The sequence below is a fragment of the Manduca sexta genome, chromosome 24 (assembly GCF_014839805.1).
Source record: "Manduca sexta isolate Smith_Timp_Sample1 chromosome 24, JHU_Msex_v1.0, whole genome shotgun sequence".
In the NCBI taxonomy this organism is placed as follows: domain Eukaryota; kingdom Metazoa; phylum Arthropoda; class Insecta; order Lepidoptera; family Sphingidae; genus Manduca; species Manduca sexta.
The window spans coordinates 3,745,533-3,768,952 of record NC_051138.1 but is presented as its reverse complement, the minus strand read 5'-3'; the positions used below and the strand labels follow the sequence as shown (position 1 = coordinate 3,768,952).

The window sequence follows — 23,420 nt, the reverse complement described above, 5'->3', positions numbered from 1 at the left end:
CGCCTGATGATAAGCGACACGAGCGCCCATAAACAATAATAACACCACAGAACTTTGAATGACAAAGTACTGCGTCGCACTCCATTGCACTTGCCACCCTGAGATATAAGATGTTAAGTCTCATAATGCCCTGTAATTAATTTACTTTTACATCATGACAAATCTTTTCTTTAGATACATTGGTCCAATATTAAATATATAAAATTTATTACATTAAATAACTAATTATGAGGCAACAAATCTATAACCGAAATGTTTTGTTACATCACAATTTCTGTTCACGCCTCACAGGATGACGGATCGGTGGTAAGTTTTATAACATCAATCACATTACAACAATAGAAATAAGCAAATTAATTATTGAATAAACTGTATTTATTTATACTTCTATACTAATAAAGCTGAAGAATTTGTTAATTTGTACGCGCTAATCTTAGGAACTAAATCGGTTTTGAATTTTTTTTTCAACTTCAATAGGCTACTTTTTAGCCCGAGATAATAAAAAGCGGGACTTTTATCCCGGAAAAACTTTTTAACGCGGGCGGAGCGGCGACCTAATCTATACTATTATATAAAGCTGAAGAGTTTGTTTGTTTGTTTGAACGCGCTAATCTCTGGAACTACCGGTCCAAACTGAAAAATTCTTTTTGCGTTGGATAGCCCTTTATTCGTGGAGTGCTATAGGCTATATATCATCACGCTATACCCAATAGGAGCGGAGCAGTAATGGCTAATCTCAGGAACTACCGGTCCAAATTGAAAAATTCATTTTGCGTTGGATAGCCCATTGTTCTTGGAGTGCTCTAGGCTATATATCATCACGCTATACCCAATAGGAGCGGAGCAGTAATAGCTAATCTCAGGAACTACCGGTCCAAACTGAAAAATTCTTTTTGCGTTGGATAGCCCTTTGTTCGTGGAGTGCTATAGGCTATATATCATCACGCTATGACTAATAGCGGAGCAGTAATGGCTAATCTCAGGAACTACCGGTTCGAACTGAAAAAATATTTTTATGTTGGATAGCCCTTTGTTCGTGAAGTGCTATAGGCTATATATCATCACGCTATGACCAATAGGACCGGAGCAGTAATGGCTAATCTCAGGAACTCCCGGTCCAAACTGAAAAATTATTTTTGCGTTGGATAGCCCTTTGTTCGTGGAGTGCTATAGGCTATATATCATCACGCTATATCCAATAGGAGCGGAGCAGTAATGAAACATGTTGCAAAAACGGAGAAAATTTATTAGTTTTGAGAGCTTCTGTTGCGTGCGCTGCGTAAACGGTTAAAGTTATGCAACAACGACGTATGACGGGATTGTTCCTCTTAAAAATTTCTACAAAAATATATTATAAAACAAAGTCACCCGCTGCATTTGTTTGTTTGAATGCAGTCGCGCTAATCTTAGGAACTCCTAAACGTCTTGAAAATTTGTTCAATTCTAATCATAGTCCACTTTTTATCCCCAGAAAATAAAAAGCGGGACTTTTAATTCGAAAAACTTTTCTAACGCGGGCGGAGCCGTGATCAAATAACAAATATACATATTTTGTTATATTCTTTAATGATAGGAACATTAACATTACAAAAGTCTTATTAAGACGTAAAAAAATAAGTGGGCGGAATTTTTATTTTAATAAAAAAACGTTCCAAAGCTAAATTAATAGGAAAGAACTTTTGTAAAATAGAAACTGAAACAATATTCTACCTAAAACTCTACATATTAAATAATTATAATTACTAATCAATATGAAAAAGTACTTACACATATTTTTTACACAAAATTCATCAAACATCTCATCATCAGAAAACACAAAATAACATATCATCGGAATCCAATGGAAGAAATCTAAATAAATATATTTTCGCAGGAATTCGACATAGTAATGACGAAAGTCAACGGTTCCCTTGGGTTCACGCTGAGGAAGAGGACCACAGCGCGCTTGGACACTACGTCAGAGCGTTGGTTCGGGAGCCTGCCCTCAGCGACGGCAGGATACAGCCCGGAGACAGGATCGTGGCGGTAAGAGTTTGATGATAATTTACTAGATATATCAAAGTGGAATGCACGATACTCCAGTTGGGTACCTGCCGAAACGACGGTCCGTAGGTTCAAAACCTACAGGGTATACCTCTGACTTTTCAAAGTTACGTGTGTAATGTATACCAATTATTGTTCGTTTTAACAGTGAAGGAAAACGTCGTTAGGAAAACTACGTATCTAAGAATTATTTTTAAGAATTTCGAAGGTATGCCAACCTGCACTACGCCAGCATGATGAACAAGGCCTAAACTCCAATAGTAGAGGCCGGTGCCTAGCAATGGGACAGTATTTACATAATATATTACAGGGTCGATATTATTATTTTACTCATGAGATCTTTAATATTCATTTTTGACACTATAAAAAATTTGCAGCTGACTTAATACCAGTAATACAAGTCAAGTTTCATCCTTACATATAATAAAACAAAGTCCCCGCCATGTCTCAGTCTGAACGCGATAAACTCAAAGTTTCCGAACAAATTTCAGTGAAACTTGAAATGGAGATAGTTTGAGAACCTGGGAAAGACAAAGGCTACTTTTTATCCCAGGAAAATATATAGCAGGACTTTTAACCGCGGAAATAATGCAGACAAGCCGCGAGCAAACGCAAATTTTAGTTAGAAAACTCAAAAGTCATTTGATACATCTAGCAACTAATTACAATACTTCACATAGGTACTCTAAACAAAAATATACCGCTGTCAGATCCTAATTTGTTATTAAAAATATAAAAATAAATTTCCATAATACGTTTTAATTTGTATAATATATTTAGCACTTAATATATAGAAATGATACAGCGGTCTTCACTACGACGGCGATACAATATTCAATTTTCATAAATGTGATTGCATTATGAAAATTGAAAAGCAATAATCTGTTATTATTGCTTTTTAAGTACAAGACATCCTTAATAATATGTTAGTAGTGTTTATTCGTTGAACATTTTAAACTGTCGTAAACAACTAGCCGTAACGTTAAAATGGTTAAACACAAAAAATATGGAAACGAGTTGCATACGAAATGAAGCGTGCAGATGTTATTGTTAACTAATTATTCTCTTCTGTTACGAAGTATGGTCCGACCATTTGAATCAACAGCTCGTTAAGCTGTATGGTTGTATTTCTTCAGATGTTTTTGCAAAAAATAAATTAAAATATAATTTATTACATCACCGCTGTATTAAACTGACTTCATCGGTGGCGTAGTTGTAATGCGTACGCGGTACGAGTACGACTACGACGCTTCGATTCTGGATTCGAATTCCGAGTCAGGACAAAAATAATTGTAATTAGGTTTTCCATCTTAAAAGTAACTCAGTTCCAACTCCCAGTCAAGAAGTTGGCAGTGCAATACCCCCGAGATTCGGACTTTTCGGATTCGTGCGTACCTGGCTGATCTTCGTTGAGATTGGCCGCCGGGGCCGATATTCGGCTTAGACGGATTCAATTCAATTAAACCCGATGATGGGTTGTACTTTTACACGCATTTAGAAAATCTCCTCATTTAATTATTACAAATTTGTTTAGATTTTACTACTCCCTACGCTGAATTACTCAATTATTAAGTATTTAATGAATTACAATTTGTGTCAGAACATAAAAATTCTTATTGGCATTTTTAAACGCAGTAAAAAGAAAGAATAAGAGTTAAAGACACGCGAACGTCGATCATATCACATGCAGGAGCGGAAAACATACGATTAAATTAAATGCTAATTGAAAAAATCACGGCGATTTCGAACGTGTTGAATGCATATGCAGAAAGTGTACTATCAGATATGTATCAGATTTTCTTCATAACAAAATAAAAAATGTTATTGCATTTACTTCAAAATGCATTTATATAACGCAGGTTAATGACACGCCAATGTCGAACATGTCGCACGCGGAGGCGGTCGCATTCCTGCGCGCGTGCGGTTCCGAGGTGCGGTTGAGGCTGTACCGCGACCACGCCGCGACGCCGCTGTCGCCAATGTCGCCCAAGGAAGACGCGCCCACCGACTCCGACGCTCCTTTGAACAGGCCTAAACCCCCGCTCAGGTGAGTTCGTTATGTAAAACTGTTTGGAATTCGAATGTATCAAATCAGTCTCATTTAACCGCGCATGTGAATGAATCTAAAATTTAGTTAAATAATTAACAAATATAGATGCATTCTGAAGTCTACATTAAGGGTGATTTTACTTTCATGAAAAACGTATCCGCAAACTATAAAACCTAAAACTTTCTATAGACCGAAACGTGTCATGTTTACAGAAGAATGAATTTCTTAGGTAAACTTTACTGGTCAATCACCATAGAACCACTGTTCAGACTGTTCTATGGGTTTTTTTACAAACGGGCACGACAACATGGCCCCACTTCACCTGATGGTAAGAGTGGGATCAGTATAGAATGTCGACTGATGAGAGGTGATATCCCTCGCCAGTCGGCACAATTATGCTGGCCTGTTTGAACCGGATATACGCAAGCTGGTCCCGGAACGTGAAACACTCACGTGAGTCACCGTGGCGAGTTTGAACACCTTGTGTACTTCGGTCGCTATCCGGGCGGATACAAAATACATCCTATCACCAGCAGCCAGGAAATACTGTCTCATAGTCAAAAGGCATCATATAATTTTGGTGAAGGCAGCGTATATTTGCGATAGTCCGAAAAAAGAATTACGCGCCCCAAAAAAAAAAAAATACCAGAAAAATAGTTAATTCCTGTATATTATATATAATATGATTATCTACTTGTTAGGTACTTATTTTACCAGTTATAATAAACTAAGCACGATATGTACATAATGTTAAATATGCGAGTATATTAATAAACACATCTTTTGTCTTGTTTGAGTATATTAATTTCCTACACCCTAATTAACATAGAGGTGGAACATTAAAGCAAAGTTCGCGTACGTGTTTAAACTCCGTACTCCGTGGGCTATGTACATTAATATAATGTTGCTTTTAACTTTACCTACATGATATTATACAGTGTTATTTTTCTGTATAATTCGTGTTATAGTCTATTCTAAAAAATCATTCTCACGCTTAATAAAATTATTTGCGTCTAGATTAGAACCTTATTGAGAGTTGAAAGGCTAATTGCCGTAAGCGAGATTCTTTTTTTTAAATTTACTTGGTTAAAAAAACATAGAAAAATATGCTGATTTTAAATATGTATGAAACTTCGTGTCACAAAAAAATTTCGCTTAAGTCAAATAGCCTTTCAGCCGTCGATATGGTCTTTGGCATCAGTACGTCTCAATCATTTCTATCATGCACGATTACCACGATTTGCGTTAATCGCTATTAATCTGTTCAGATATTTAGCATTATACATAACATTTCGCACTCGTACTAATTAAACTTAATCATCGCTAATGGATCGTCTTAATCGAGATCCACCTCAATCCAATCAGTTACATGATAAGCCGCATAGTTTAGTTTCCACACCCGCGTTCCTTGTTTGATTAATTTGCGTACACAAAGGCGTCTACGTGTGCACGTGTGTGTGGATCTATTGTGTTCAAAGGCATACAATATTCGCAACGGAATGAAAATTGTGGCAAACAAGAAACGGTTTCAAATAGCAAACGTTGCGTTTCGGATTAGTTACTGTAAACGGTTTTGAATTAGGAATGTAGTTTTGAATTTGGAAGGTAATTTGGTCCCTTTTTAAATGCTATATTTAAACTATTTTCGAATATTTCGTGCATGACTATGATTGATGATTAATGAAAACAAGTTTTTTATATCTCGTATTTGGGACTATTTGTTTGTACTCGGCAAGTATAAAAATCAGAGCTAAAGGTAAAAAAGTATTTATAAAGTATAAATAGATAAAATAGAATATAAATAACATAAATTTTTCTTTCTATGATTTGAAAAAAAAGTGAAGCGACGCGGCGATCAATCCGGAAAATCCAATTTTATATCGTAAACGCAGTCGGAGAATAAAAATCTAGGTATTTAGAACATTTAAAAATTATTCCTTTACTTTGAATTCGCCGACGAGATCCCGAAATTAGAATTTGCAATTGTTTAAATTATGTAAGAATTAATACAATTCAGAAAACAATTCTTATTTTTGTAGCTATTCGTTTTAAAAGGCTGTATAATACTATCCTCATCCGAAATTAAATAAATAGAATGTCCGAGTTGTTTGACATTCAATTTTAGTTCGTTTCTATTTTATCTTGAAGCCTCAATTTATTATTTAAAACATCAACGTTTCTAATTTCAGTAACTTGTATAAAATTAATTCCGTATAATTAGTTTTCTTGAGACTTTTTTAATTAATTTCGCGTTCAGATTATCAAAATCTGTGACTATCTTTGAAAGTAATGTGAATCTTTAAAACATCTTTAAAAATCTACTATCCAATAATTTTAGAAAGGATTCCGTGAATATGTTTTTAATTTTAAATTTCTAACTGTAATTATCTTTGAAAGTAATGTGAATATTTACTTTAAAACATCTTTAAAACATACTATCCAATCATTTTAAGAAGGATTCCGTGAATCTGTTTTTCTAAGTATCCTTAAAATTCTATGATCCGAATTTATACCGAGTTATAATTTATATTAGACATGTATTAGTGGGCGAGTATATTGGCATTTGAAATACGATAAATATTCTTTCTTCAGGCCCGAAGCAGTATCGATGTTGTGCGACTTGGCAGCTCGTCGGCTCACCCCGGACGCAGCAGATGGGTCCAGGTCTCCATGCCTCTCGCCCAGGAAGTTCCGAAACTAACCAAGGATAACAACCATTACGAACAGCCTAACGGTAAGCCATATTATTATATATGCACTTAGGTGTACATATATTGAACAAAATACTAATAATAATAATTTGTATAGATTTTAAGTGGAATATAACTTATAAATAAACAGCCCAACACTTTTCCCTTATCTGCAAGGTTTCTAATATTTGGCTAATTCAACCCGATTGGTTCAATAAATACCGGGAAGTAATAAACAGATATACATTTTGTACTCTATATATAACCAAATACAAGACATTGTTATATATCTTGCGACATGGATTAATCCAATAACATGTTTAACGTAAATTATTGCTACTAGGAGTCGATTAATTAACGTTAATACTGCAAACACTAAACACAGGTATGGACGCGTCCACGGAACGGCTGGCTTAATTTAATTAGATCTATATCCGTCCGGGTAGGCAAAGCCATTCGAGGAAGACACATGACTCCAGGACCGGATTAGGTTATGTTGGGGGGATATTTCGCGTTAAATCTACAGGGTTAAGACGGTGCCCTATTACTTTTTTTATCCTTTGAATTGTCATGTGGCGTTGAAATTAAAGATAATGGAAGTGAAGTTATACATAAGTGCATGATTTGTTTTAAAATCCTATGTTAAGAATGTATTAGAGACATATCAAAATCTATGTCTTATAATTAGAAATTAGATACATAATTATTTTTGCTGAGCAACGGGTAGGTAAGTTAGACTACCAACGATGCAATGTGAAGGCTACTAACTCAGTGAAACTCCAGTTATATACTTATTGTAACCTCTAAATTATTCTGTGCTTTAATTTGTACATAATTATGTCTATATTGCAAGCTCGTAACTTAAGGCCTATGGGTCTTCTTTGCTTTTAAATTAATCCGGCCCTGGACACAACAAGCTTACACAAGCTATTATGGCTTCCCTTCACATTATGCTAGGGGATTTCCGTCACAGTATACTATACTAGCCTGGATTAATTTATGAACTAGGTGTGCATACTATTAATCTACTAATAACTGTTTCTATTTTACAACTGAATAGAGGAAACGCCTCGCTTGATATCAAACAACGACTGACCATAAACAAAATTAAATCAACCTATAACTCATATAAAGCACTCTCTAGCCCTTGTTTTCGTGGGGCAGTGACGTCCCTACCCAATATTACACTAGCTAACTGAAAGGTTCAAACTACAGCTTAACGTGTATAGACAATTTAATAGACAACACGCGACACAAACACGACACTAAGCGATGTAGGTGTTCCCACGCAGATGCAAGCAACACAAAGCTAGCGCACGCGCAATGCAAAGATGGCGCGGAGAGCCGGCAGCGGACCGCGGTCGCGCCCGCAGCCAATAGTAGAAAACAAAAATTGAGCTTGACAGGTGAGAGGCACGCTCTCATCCTACGCTTTGTTGCCAATGATGTACGAGATGTTACGTATTTGAAAAGGTCGCAATACACGTTACGTTAATATAACTTAAATTCAAAAAGTTTACTTCTTCTGTTCAGCAAATAGGCAAAAATAAATGTCGTATGCTGTTACAGATAAAATATTATATCGTGTAACGTAATATACTTTAATTTTTACTCGACATTGGTTTGCAAACTTTAAAAAGAGTCAATAAATTTTGTTCATTAGTTAAAATATACCGTTATAATTGTTCGGTATTCAGTTCAAATAAATTTATTTTTCGTTGCAATATTTTCTTAATTATTGTGTTATTTTCCCTTATTTGGAAGCAGTACACTGCTCTTGACCAAAGTTTCAAACCGAGTACTCAATACGTAAGATATCTTGTACATCATTATTGATCCCATCCGGAACAAATGAATGTCGGATTTAATAAACGTTTCCTGTAAAAGCTTACGACACGGCTCAAACTACACTAGTCACTAACTGCCTCGTCTGAAAGCCATACAAACCGGTTTAAGTTCATCTTTGTGTCTGCACTCTTCCCTACACCTATTTCACTTCACAACCATCAATATATGAATGTTGGTTTCACACATTTAAATGTTGTAACATAGACGTTTTCTGTATCAATTTATTTCATATTTGATGTTGTAGGAGCAAGGTATAATGGTAACTTTATTTCAGCATTTACATTTGCATTAAACTTTGAAGTAGTAGTTTTAGGAGATGCACCTACCGACCCCTTTAATAATTTAGTTAAAGAAAAAAGGATCATATTAAATATAACCAAAACAATTCATAAAATTGTGCTGATCATAACTGTTTGGACATCCCATCTAACAACAAAAGACAAGTATAGGTAATAAGTATGGGGTAATTGGAAATCTGTATTAACTTGCTCTGTATAACAAACATAAAAAAATAAATACAGTCGAATTAAGAACCTCCTCCTTTTTAAAGTCGGTTAATAAATGGCTGGCAGAATATTTCACAAAAAACATATTCATTTAAATCTACCAAATCTGTATCGTATTCCAGTACCGCCGCACGGCTACGAGCTAAACAACTTAGACAACGACACATTGGACGCTCCGAGCGTGTACCAGGAAGACAGCCGGCAACGCTACGGCGACGCTCCCTTCCCTGTAGACTCTGACGAGCCTGTGTCCATGCCTGTAGAACTGTCGAGCGACGAGAGGTTTAAACACGCGACTCCCACATACCAGAGTGCAGTGCTGCATACGACGAGCAATGACGGGACGAGCAGCGACGCGAATAGAGATGATGGTATGTTTAAACTATTTTAGTAAGCTAATTACTGCTGGTTAGTGGGCGTAGTCTACAGTGTAGTCCAAATATGAATTTTCACACTGAAGAAATGAGCAAAAGAATTCAATTTTATAAACCTATCCATCAGATCAAATGCCTCCAAAAGACAATATAACATATGAATTACACTACATAAACGACGTTTAAAATGATTCTGATCTAAAAAAGTTACCATTTGTCGAGTAACAAAGGTAGCAATAATTATAAAAATCAATGAATTTATTTATTTATTCATAGATTCTACAATTATAACAGCAGTTCAGGGTGGTCACTGAACTAGGTCCAGCCCTGTATCGCAGTAGCCAATGAACCATGCAAACAAGCTCATATATATTAAAAACAATAAAACAGACGTACATTTACAACAAATAAAAATCTTACTACGATATTATTATAATATAAATGGCGTTTATATTTTTTTACAGGCAACGGTTTAAAGAAATGGAAAGCCGTCGCTTTGTCACCGGACAATGAGCGTAAAGCCAAACCGGAGTTGCCTTCGTGCAAGCCGAAAGAAGTCGACACCGTCCAGAAAGAGAACGTCAAACCTGAATCTCAAATGGACAACCCCAGCCTTGAGCCTACGGTGAGTGATAATAGTAATCATGAACAAAGAGTTCTAACTACTGTTCTATGTCTTTATTTTAAACTGAACCCACTGCACCTGATGATAAGTAGAGTGGAGTTCAATAGTATGTCGACTGACGTGAGATGATTATCCCTCGACAGAAGATACAATTATGCCGGCCTGTTGGAACCAGATATCCACACGCTGATTCCGGAACGGGACACGCTTACGCGGGCCACCATGGCGGATTTTAACACCTTGTGTACGATGGTCACTATCCCGGTTATAAAATATATCCTACAAGAAGCAATATGTCTATGTACATGAATGATACTCAGTAGGTACAGTGTGCTAAACATGTTTCTCTGTAATCTAATACTAGCAGCTAATTGACATAATATATACCTGTGAACAAAATTAACATTGCATTCAACTACTCGACTAGAAGCCGCTGCCCTAAGAAAGAAAAGACTAGCTTAAAACTTATCGACAATCGTTGATCACAAAAATTACGCTATACCAAATTCTGAACGAGAATCATGAACTTGGCACTGACTTAAGTACCAAAACAGAATCAAAGATTACCGAAAATTTCATTGACCACAAATATAAGAGAAAACAAAACTTCTAAAAATGTTGCTATATTTCAAACAATATAACAGTGATAAATTCTAGAATGTTCTATTCCAGATAGTGACGGTGGAGTTAAACCGCGGCTGGAACAGTCGGCTCGGGTTCAGCGTGCAAAGCCATCCGGAGTCCGGGCAGAGCTACATCTCCGCCGTGTACAACGACAGCGTCGCCGCCAGGGACGGAAGGCTGCGAAGGGGAGACGTCATATTGCAGGTATTGTATCATTTGAAACTACTAACCGAACTGAATGTGGAATGGGAGTCTTATTTTTTATTGCTTTGCTTGACCAGACGAGCTTGCCGTTCGCCTGATGGTAAGCGATATGAAATCTCAGATAATATCAGTCTATAATCCACCCATTCGATTACATGCGATATTTGGTGAGCTTAAAATTAACCGTCAAACGACACCATCTAGAGATAAACTTAGATAAACGAAAATATCTAAATATAAATAATAATATAACGGAATAACGGAACGGAAGTAGTATAACGGAATTTCGTTTAAATATTTTTAGAATATCTATAATTTATACTAAGTAAGTAAAATATCTCAAAAACATCATCAACGATGTAAATTATTAACTGATATTTATAATTCATTATTTCAGGTAAATGACGAAAACGTGACATCAATGAAGACGCCCGAAGTGATAGACTTACTGCGGATACTCAGAGGGTCTATCTGCATTACTGTACTGAGACCGCCGAACGCACAGTGAACAACGGCACATAGAATTATTCTTTCTTTTACAACTGTTATACCTACAGAATAGTGGGGATGAGGAATCGATAAAATAAGCTCTAATCGATTTGTGCTTAGCACATCTCTATTAGTATGGCAAACGTTGAAACGACACCAAACTAGTCGTGTTTGAGCCATTTGTCACATATATTGAGTAACAACCATGTAATAAAAAAGCTCGGATCAACTTCGAATGATGAGAATAAAGATACACCAGGCGTGAATTTTGATAAGTATGAAGATTGAAATTTATTGAAACCTATTACTGTATTCGTTGAAGTAAAAAGAGAATAAATAGATTCTTTTATTAATTTTGAATATATAGACTTAAACCAGAAATTATTCCATTTTGCCTGATTCATGATTATGTCTTATTTAACAAGCACCTATAATGTTGGTTGCTCAAATGTTTGGAATATTTAAGGACATCATTCAAAATTTATTTCGAATATATTAGTATAAAACGCAAAGATGCGTAAGAAATATAACTATAAGTCAAAACCAACTTTAAATAATGTACAAACTTCAATTTTGGATCTTATTTATGAACCTATAGAAGTTAGATGAACTGTCTATGCCTTTACATTAACGCATCTACGCCATACAAACTATTCTCTTGTAAAAATAGTATAGAACTGACGCTTTTAATGTACATAAGAACACTGTAATAACAGTTCCTAAATATAGTGGCTATAACTTTTCATTTCTGTCATCAACTATTTCTAAGTATAGCTATATATATGTGGATTTGATCTCAGGTAGAAATCTCAAGTACTCGAGCATTAGCGTTGAAAAATGTGAAAATGTAAGCGAAAAGTTAGTTATTTATAGTTATATGTTTATAAAATCACAGCTAATATGTATTTCCTTTAGCAAAATAAAGTAACTTGTGTAAGAAAATGCGATATACTTAGTGTGGAATGTTTAATCTTGATATTTTATATTGTTATGTGCCCCAGATTATAAATTACTGATTATAAATATTAAAACCAGACGGCCTATTTTGAATCATTTTTATCTCGTTATGAAAAGTAATAAAAAATAATAAACAACTCGTTTAGAACTACGCCATTCCACAAGATTAGCCTTTGTATATAAAAATTAAATTAAAAGACAGTTTCTAATAGATGATAATTTTTATTTACATTAGGAGTAATTCTAAAATTATTTCTTACAAACCTTTAAAGTAGATATCTCGTATTTTAAACCAAACAATTTTTTCTATTATTCCTAATGTAAATAATTTTGCCTAAATGTAGATTCCTAAATAAACTAAAATACACAAAATGCCTATAATTTTTGATTGAACGAAATATAAAAGCTTTTCTCGATTATAAATTAAATACATTTTATAAATGGCAACACTTATTGTAGTGGAATGAGAGTTTATAAGTTGCGGACGTTAAATGGACCTACATAGATATACTAAGCTACACTTTCTGATAAGCACTGATATATAAATTCTAGTCAAATTTAAATTGAAATTATTACACAATTAGTCTTTGAAAAATATAATATTGATACGTAAATAAATAACTATAATAATGTATGAATACTGTCGAAACGTATCCATTTGTTTGATTTCCCACGTGGTGTCTATTTGTTATGAACTTGAAAGATTTTATCGACAAATCTATTTTAATATTAATAATATTACATAGTCCTAAGTTAATAGAGTAATTTGTTTAGTGAAAAGTGAAAAATCCTTACACATAAACAACCTGAACGAATGAATCAACTGATATTCTAAAATTATTGTGATGGAATTGTGTTAGTTTTACCATTTAAAATATGTATTAGCTTTAGGTTCGTTCGAGATAGTTTCATGGCGCGTTTTTAAACGTCTTATATTTAAAATGTACCACTCAGGACCGTATTTAGGATCTAAAGTGATCCATGTAATATTTGATTCATGGAAATTATTATTTATGGTAGTAACCCATATAATTGAGTCAAATACGTCACCGCTTTAAAATATTTATCATGAAAAAATATTTCGAAAAAACAAAATTGTTATTCCACAATTAAACTCATCAATTTAACCTCATCAAATTCCATCCAAATCCGTTCATATAATTCTATCCGAAGGCAAAAGAAAGTAATATATTATATTGGTTAAACCGACATAGTACATTTGCATAAACAAAAAAATGTGTCATGAAGCTATCTTAAACTGCTCTGAATAATGTAATAGGTACAATGTTTACGTAGAAGCAGATAGGCCCGATGAGGAATAGACTTATACACGTATCCAAGCAATCATTGCCTGAATATAGCTACGTTCAATCTTTTTGGCTGGCTTTTAATTAGGAACGAGCCGCGTAACGGCTATTGGTTTTTAGAGACAGAGTGATAGAAAACTTAGGGGCAGAGGAAGGAATTAACTTGAAGTCAGCCACGAAGATTAGGGATAACTATAAGCGGTTTAACCGAGCACGAAAATGCTATTTGGAAGTTATAATGAAACATGAAATATCCGTAGAAAATGTAAGAAGTTAAATTTAGGCGGTTGTAATTGGTATTATACGATAAAATTAATGAGAACGCTCGCTTTTTACTTAATTGGCAATGATTGTCTTAAAATGAACACAAAAATAAACGAATTTGACATTAACCCGCCAAAGTTGTGTCCTAAATGCAACCCCGAAGATTAAAAACTAAATTATTTTATTGGTGCTCAATGTTTAGCTGGTATAATGCACATCGCTTGCTAGTCTTTTATCGCCTTATGTCTGGGCCGTAGTCGTTATGTTATGTGACGTCAGAATCATTTTGTCGAAAAATATGTCAGACATGCTAGTACCACACGATCGTCCAACTTTTTATTTACTCTTTCAAATTTGATTAATAAATATTTGCATTCGTGGCGCAGGATCGCTTCAGAAGCAAAAGAGTAACCTCAAGAATATGTCTATTAACAATGTGAACAGAATGAGTCCCCCTCCGTGACCGTGAAGGCTATAAAGTTGTTGAAACGTCGAGAGAAAATAACAATATAAAAAACCGCCATAAAAGACGTTTTTTTTTCAATGTGAACCTTCACGCAAATTCCTTGACTGCACTCAAAAAAAAAAAACAATTTAAAAAATCTTAACATCATTTTTTTATAGGGATGTAAAAATATAGCATAGTCTTATCACTTATGGTAAGAAATTGAACTCGGATTAAAAAATTGGACGATCGTTTGCACGCAAAAATAGAGATATATTAATGGAATGTACGATATACTTTATCTAAAAATAATACAAATAAAAGATAATTACGGATTATTACTAGTTTTATTTATCACATCCCTTAATGCTGCATTGTAATATTGAAATCGTACTGGATAGCTCAATATTCGATTTTTTTTATATATAAATGAAGGTAAGTACTTAAAGTGTGGAAAGATTTCCTCCTCCTTATCGAATTCTAACCTTCTGAATTGTTTAGCAGCTGGTTGACCTGTAGTACCGAAAACTTTAAATTTCACACTTACGTTTCGTTAAATTACGAAGTCTTTATAATTCAAAATACAACATTAATTACAAAGAACGATCAATTACAAGTGAAATATAAAAATACCCCTAATCATCATCATAAACATAGTTCTATTTTTTTCACAATACGTACATTTGAGGGGCAACATAAGCATCGCTCACCTGACGTCAAAGAATAAAAACTAATGTAGACCTGATTCAGTAAAAAACCACACTATTAAACGTAGAAAAGCTATCGAACTCCCCGAATTAAAACGTAGGGATGTACTCAAAGACAGTAACACGCTACGCTAGTCATTCTGCTTACTATACTATCCAGTCTATATAAGATTTTTTGCTTAGCCGCCAAAATCCATTGGTAACGTTTTGTTAGTGTGGTGCCATGGTATTACCAAGCGGCTCTGAATATAGGTCGTTGATGTCAAAATGCCCAGTTGTTTTTAATGCCCTCTGATAGCCCAAGCGAATGAGAAAAAAGCTATTCAAAATTTTCGTATTGTACAATCCACATAATATGACTTTCCATTTATATACTGCATATGAATACAACCTATTTCCAAATACTCTTAAATTTTCTGCATCACCACAGACAACATAACTGAACGAATTTTATATCGTTCCTTTTCCATTCATTCACCTGTGAAACGGAATGGTCATTACAATTGACTAAATAAAATCGTCGTAACAACGAAACGGTTCCCGCATCGCTTCACTATCGATCCGTGACTTATCGGAAACGCATCATTTATTGCTGTTCACTTTTTATGCAAGTGTACTGTTGTGTACCTTGCTTTATGCAATTCAATAAGAAAAATACGATCTTAATAACATTTGGGCTCTCTAGTTTTATCCAGATCAAAGGAACAGAAGAAGAGTTTGAAAATGCGCCAAAACGTTTCAAGAAAATGCACAGTTCCTTTGATTCGTCTTGTAACGGCCCCTTTAAATCCGTTTGACGACTCGGCCATACAAGACAAATATAACATTTAATGTAAACAAATTATTAGTTATCAGTTATTTCTAAGTTTTGCCTGTTTGGTTTTACAAAATGACTGAACTAAACTTTACCATTAGTGAAGCCGTGTTCAAAACGATTGGAAAAGCTCTCATTACGTAAGTATATTGGCGGAGGACTGTCAATGCATTTTAATGTTTTTATATAAATTGTAAATAGTATACCTAAAGAAAAATATATTTACATAATATTATAAACGCATTGTGAACCAATATAATATATAGTTTAAACAATAACGGATTATAGCCTACATAGTATAACACATTTATACAACTACGTTCTACAAATGCGGCTAATCACTTTTGAAATCCCATTGAAATTAGAGAATAAATTATTTCTATAAAAATATCTCAATCAATATATTTTTATTATAGATAGATGTCAAAGACCTTAATGTATTTGCAACCAAGTTAAACTCTTCACGTCCGTTACGTACCATCCAACCACCAATTTTCATAATTGTATCAGTAAGTGGCCGCAGTCGGCGCAGTGGTCTGTGCCATATGGCTGGTCACGGTCACCGGGCTGATGCCGACCAACGACCAGCGACAGCTAGCCTACGGAGGGAGCCGCGTTCTGCTTCGATACACAACGCTAAAAAACTGTGGATGCTATACATAACCGATAAGAAACGTGCAAGAAGTAAGCTTCTAGTTAATATTGCACTATGAAATTGTGTGTGAAAATTAGAGCAGGTAACTACGTAAGTGACTGACAACATTCTACACAGAAAAGAAAATTCTGATACTTAGCTAAGTTAACATGAAAATTTTGATAAAAAAAATTTAACACAGTTTTATGACAATTTCCATGTTGACCAAAAACTAATAAAGAAATCCACATCCACTCTTCCAAAATGTTGTTGTTACAAAATGTTGAAGCAAGTTTATGTTGAAGATAATACAGATTCGCGAAATAATTTAACCGCATTCAAAAAACATCAGCAATCTCAATTATTGTACAGTTATACATTTTTTATCGATTTACTCGACAGCTCCTCTGAAATAAAATGTAAATGAATCTGTATTATCGGGTTCCTGAATGTCTACTTCAAGTAAAACATTGTTCGAAAGTTGGTGCATAATTTATTCATAGAAATTTTCACTAGTGTCAACGTGAGTTCTATCACCTCTGGTGAAATGTAATGATGCAGCACGTAAACTAACACCATGACAAGGGGATGTGGGTCCGCGCGCGGCCGCGCAGTGACGAGTACACACAGTCGCGACCGCTTGTGTGCCGCGCGCACCTGTCCGTCCACCGAACGCACGAATAACGTGTAGGAAGTGCAGTGACTGCCCTTATACTGTTCGAAATTTAAATTTGATTTTCTATAGGTATCGCTGAGTGATCGAAAACTCTTTTGTGTAAGTTTATAAATAACTTTTTTATAAATAAAAATAAATTAAATTTGTTTTAGTAAATTAAAAATGTTTACGTGTGTAAATAGATCTAAGTATTATTTTATTTCAGTCACGTATATTCATAATAGACTTGTTTATTATATTATACTTTTGAATAATTTGTTAGAAAGATTTACGCGCGATGCATATTATATTTAAAATTTTCACCTCTAACTGTAGATACAGTTATTCTTAATTTAAAAGGCAATTAAAAGAAATTTAATTTACATCTTAAAGGGCTACAATAATTTTAATTTGTACTAGTTAACACTTGTTGCGTGAAACATTTTCTGTTAGTAAAGTGAACTACGTAAACAAAATTACAGCGTTAAGTAGATCGTGACAGATCGCGATTTATGGGTCAATGAGTGAACCTTCGTATTCTGAGCGTCATTCCTGGTCTAAAGAAAGTTTACTCTTCTGGCACTAACAACACACCATTCAGCCTTTATAATGGTGACAACACTAATGTCAAAATAAGTATTGTGGACATGATAAAATACTTTCATTTTCGTATTTTAATTGTGCGAAACATTTTATTGCTAGTATTCGTAACAGTATAAAAAATATTCCCACAGTTCGGCTGTTACACAAAATGTTTATCATTTCATTTAAATATTTAGTTCATTATAAAATATCGTAATCAAAATGCATTGTTTAGGAACTGGCATGATTAGTCACTTTTCGGCAGGATTTATTCTCGATATATAACTATAGATAAGATACAAATTATATACTGGCTACGTGAACCATAAGGGAGGCACAGGTCAGGTTGGAATTAGGGCACCTATGACTCACGAAGAAACCGAAATTATAACTATATCGGGAACTAATCTTACGCCAAGAAACATAACTAGAAGGATCATAAATAACATAATCCAATCATAATCTCCAAGGATTACTGATTGTGCTTTGAGCAGACAAGAGCTAGTGGCAGTAATGTAGCTCCGCTCTGGGCATATTCCGACAAATATGTTTAAGCACCTAATGCGGGCGTCAAACTCCCCAAACTGCTCTGACTGTGGACGTATCATAATTATAACGCATTAAGGTGTAATCACGTTTGAAAAATATTTTTGCCGAAATATTACGATGAATTGCTGAAATACCCAATTTCGCCGTTATATCTCAAAGGGATACGTAAATCTCCAAACGACCATTTTATTTTAGTATTTTTACCTGCCTGGTCAGTGACTTGCACACGATGAAAAGCCGCGCCACCGTGGTGATTCATTCCCATAAAAGGTTTTGAGACCGACCATTATTTACCTAATGCACTTTATAGGTATACTAACTTCAATGGATATAGTGGAAAATTATCTCTCCTTTATTACCTTACAACTCTTAGTTCAACACCGTCAATAAAGAGCACTTAATTATTTCTCAAAAAAATATAAGTAAGAAAATAGGTTTTACGCAATATTATTACGATTTTTTTCTGACTCTTGTGTTTTTTTTTCTGTTGTTCTTAATCTATTAATTCTATATAATATTTGATAGAATATAATATTGTGTATAATGAAAAACAAAGAAAGACAGATACTAGAAAATTTCCGTAATATATATAGTTACGTACATTTATTTTAAAAATACTAACTTGAAAAAGTAGGTACTAGAAAAACAAGAAAACTGAACGAGCGTCCCGTTAAGAAGTTGAGTGTCCATTAAAAGAACATAAGCCGTAAGCCTTCTTTTTGCCAATTCTGAAAGTTCGACGATTCCAGTTTTCTTAGACGAAGAAATGTAATCATAAAAAGAGTTATTGAGATTTACAGATTTCAATTGACTGAATTATAATATTAATGGAATGATATTTAGATGATAGATAGATAGATAGATGGTGGTAATGGTATGCTACTATTCTTCATTGCAAAGTTTGCATAATATTATTATATTACTAAATTGTAGTCATTTGTTTTAGCATTTTCAAAAATGTTTTCACTATGGTTTACTACTAATTTAAACAAGGGTGCTATTTTACACAACCAAATATCACTCGCGGTCACATTTACAAGGATTTTTCCGTTTTTCTACTCTAGTATGGAAAACATCGATTGATAAATCTGCGGATCATATTTAGGAACTTAAAGCGTACACAAACTAAGGACGCTACCTGAAAACCAGCAAAATAACTAAAATACAAATTTACGAATTAATCATTGTTCGCCATTATCAAGTTCATTTTGTTTGAAAAGGAAAAGTTGACAATGTAAACAAAGAGTGGTTCTGCATTATTACATGAAACATTGCTATTTGTGATGTGATTAATTTTAATTCGATTTTTATATTTTGAGTTCCTGAATACATGTGATTACTGAATACATATAAATACATTAACTAAAATACAAAAAATATGTAACAAGGCCTCAGTTATATAATAACATGAAGTTTTATATTTCTTATTGTTGCAAGACATTGTAATCAATATTAAATATAAGAAAATCATAATTTTCAGAAACCTAAGTTATAAACCATCACTTGCAGTTCAAAATAACATAAAATATCGAATTGTGAATTTACTAATAATTATGTAATGCGATCACCTATTTTTTAATGATGAAATACCTCAATCGATACATTGTAATATCGATCAAATCATACAATTAGACCAAGGATATTCGAATGTATGTAACAAGATCTTAAACACGCAAATTACATTTGAGGACAATCGTTACAAAGTATCGAATGTTACACCGAGTAATCGGATTATCGTTTAAAACAGACAGTTTAAATAAATTTAAGTTAATAAAATCGACTGAATACAAGAAAGTTAAATGTTTCAGAATACATGACGAACAATCACTAAATTGACGTTTTTACTTAAGTTAAGTACATCTGAATGATCTTGAAAGCTTCATCATTGAATATTAAATTTGACTGCAACATCTAAGGAAAGAAACTATGTAAACTAAACGTTCTTGCACTAAAACAACCACTTCTTTTTAAAAAAGAAAAATTACATTTTTACCATAGACCCAATACTAATGTGACGTCTGCGCAGTTTTTACGCGTGTTGCAGATAAAAACTATTTAACAAAATCAAGTTACGCACACCGCTTACATAAAACGTAATAGAGCACTAGTGAAAAGTTGATCAGGGTGTTAGCCGGATTCATAGACAACTTGTCAAACAACAAGTACCTGCGTAGGAAGTTAACTTTATATTTTACAGTAACGGGTCTGCGTGACATTATAATGAGTGAAATGTATATGCAAATTAAAGATTATATCAGCGATCTACTAAAGACCGGTTTTGCTAATACGAAATTGGTTTAGGGCATCATCGATTGTTGGTAAGAAGATAGTGACTAGGTATTAATTTGTTACTGACATGACTCCTGAGGACTCAGTAAATTTACTTCTACAAGGCAAAAATATTTTTGATTTAATTTCATTACATAGGCTAGGTTAAGTCTTTGCCGAGCTTTCAATCCGTCTCATGGTGTGGCAGGGGACAATTCCATAGAAATAGTCACGAGTCACAAGAATCGAATCTAAACCCTGAACAAAAATCATGACTGTATAAAATGGAATAAAATTTATACATTAATATGCAAATTACGATAATTCGTAATTAAGCGACTACAAAACTTTATAAACACAAATTATTTGCATTAAAAGATTCGTAATAAAAGTAATTTGCAAAATTTATATCCTTTCACCTCAAAAACATAATATATGGATTGTGGGGATATAATATATAATCCAGTTTATTTTCAGAATTATAAACAAACCTCGATTCAACGATGACATGCGATATTAAAACCGCAACTGGATACAGGTCTTTCGGCATTGAAATACGAATATATATTACAAACTAGAATGTTTGACCTACTATGTTCGCACAGGAGTAGCTGTGGGTTGGAATTTTATAGTAGAAAAGTATTTTCTTTGATAATCACACGTTTTTATAACAAATCCTGTGGATGTCGTTACCATGCCATTTACTGTAACTACGTAATGTGTATTTACTGACATCGTTATTATTGGACATTGACACCCGTTTTCAACAAACGATCCCAATCTCAATCCGACAACTGAAACTGATGTGTGTGAACCAATCAAAATAAGTCATTTGTAAGCGTGTCAAGAAATCTTTGTTCTGATTGGTTAATTTTTGAGATACCTAGATAAAAAAGCGATTAAAGCGAAAATGAGGGCTAAATGTATTTATAGATTTTCATCTACGTAAAACAGAGTATAGGATTCAAAAACTATTTCAAAACGTTTTAAATGTTTTGTCACGGAAATCCTTAACCATAATTGAGATGAGTAATGACTTATTCAGTTAAAAAGATAGTATCGCTCGCTCCGTTACAATTAAAAGCCCCAAAATGACTCAATGCATTATTTAAATTCACCAGAAAATACGGTCAACCGAAAACAACGGATTTACTTTTTACAAAAACTAACTATAACAAAAAAGAAGAATCGATCGTGCAACGACCGCTTTGACCAAAAATAATACAAACGAAATCACAAGAGATCTGAACTTAAATTACTATTAAACGTTTTTGGATTGCATAATGACACTGAAATCGAAAGTATAAAATTGAGCATAGTATGGAAGGCTGGTTATATGTAGAGAAATTACGCTCGCGGCCTTGTTTCGGTGTGACATTTTTGAGTATGGTATGAATATGCTAATATTTTATTTCTCTATAGTGTTAATATGAACACATGTTACTAATTTGCGTCACTAACAATTATTATACTCATTTATCTATGGTTTTCATATTAAAATTATTATACAAAGCATTGAATTTCAGGTGTCGATATCCTCTGATTCCTATCATAAATAAAAAAAAACATGTAGGATATTAAGCAGGAAAGAGCAATAATAGCAAAGTATTAAATAAAGTAAGTGGTATCTACATAAATTATAATAGACAAGGAACAGTAGACAGTATAATGGAAAAACCGAGTGCCTGCCAAATGGGTTACCTAACTCTGAAGCGAAGCTGATAGTAAAATTTGTTTCCTATAAAAGTCTGGCATGTGATACTACAAAGATCAAATTTGGTGCATTCATGCTGTACAAAAGTCGCTATGTTTCGAATCTACAAAGTACAACTAACTGATAGATTAAACGCAAATATGTGAGAACTCACAACTGTTAATCGAACTGATAAACGTTTTTGGAGTTTAATTGTTTAAAACTGATATAACTACTTTGAAAACGAAAGGTATAATTTAATGATTGACATCTTTAAGCCTTTCAAGTTGCAAGCGTGGGAATACACAAACTCACCTGTCGAAGTACTTTCGGTTTTAATGGTTTTCGAACAAATAATTTTTCTTAATAACGTTTTTTATGGCTGTGAAGTTAACGGACACATTTATTTTACGTGTTAAATTGATTCGTTTAAAAAATGATAATGATATTTGTACCAAAAATTACAGTCACTGGATATAGGTACATGCAAATATATTGCCAAGAAATGTACAGACTATTCAACGAACGTAAACCACTAAAATTACAACATTTTTATTTTGTAAATTCATAAAAAATCTCCATTATTTTCAAGACTCCGTTTATGCGTACGCGCAACAGTTCACAATAACCTACCATTCACAGTACCTACCACAAAACGCGCAAAAATGTGTCAGTCAGCACCGGATATGTCGGGATGAATAATTCCGTTCCTGGGGGAGACAGGGCACGGTCGGATGCCCGTCACGGTGCATGCACGGCACCCGCTCACCTGCGCCAACGAAACTTGCCTAAAGAATTAAAACTGGCCCGTATTTCACAGAATATGTTTAAAAATAATATAAATAAAAAAAAATCATTTTTAAATTTAGAAGACACAATTATTATAATTTTTATTAATGAAATACCTATGTACGTAAACTAGAAAAACAAATTAATTTTAATAAAAAAGCTTTTTTAATTTTATGAATGTACAAAAGTATAGTAATACTTTTACTCGTAATATGTATACTCTTAAAATCCTAAATGCAGCCCTGTTTTAAGACATTGCAATACCTCGTTGTTGATATGCGATATGGTTTTTGAGGTTGGCGG

The 23,420-nt window shown here is 33.8% G+C and overlaps 2 protein-coding genes across 2 annotated transcripts in view; both read left to right on the top strand.

The window, feature by feature from the left end:
• The window catches only part of LOC115440632 (multiple PDZ domain protein), a gene marked incomplete at its 5' end in the record, with an annotated part of 50,967 nt that extends 36,203 nt beyond the window's left edge, over nucleotides 1-14,764 (top strand). Inside the window, 10 exon segments of the mRNA XM_037442376.1 lie at nucleotides 1,874-1,925; nucleotides 1,928-2,025; nucleotides 3,903-4,090; nucleotides 6,686-6,783; nucleotides 6,786-6,827; nucleotides 8,076-8,189; nucleotides 9,260-9,508; nucleotides 9,976-10,136; nucleotides 10,809-10,964; nucleotides 11,362-14,764. Coding sequence (XP_037298273.1) covers nucleotides 1,874-1,925; nucleotides 1,928-2,025; nucleotides 3,903-4,090; nucleotides 6,686-6,783; nucleotides 6,786-6,827; nucleotides 8,076-8,189; nucleotides 9,260-9,508; nucleotides 9,976-10,136; nucleotides 10,809-10,964; nucleotides 11,362-11,472 — 1,269 coding nt within the window.
• A 2,420-nt stretch (nucleotides 14,765-17,184) lies between these two features.
• LOC115440585 (cadherin-23) overlaps nucleotides 17,185-23,420 on the top strand; it is a 40,816-nt gene continuing 34,580 nt past the window's right edge. Inside the window, exon 1 of the mRNA XM_030164955.1 lies at nucleotides 17,185-17,356. The gene's annotated coding sequence lies outside the window, so the exon portion shown is untranslated. The remainder of the gene's footprint in view (nucleotides 17,357-23,420) is intronic.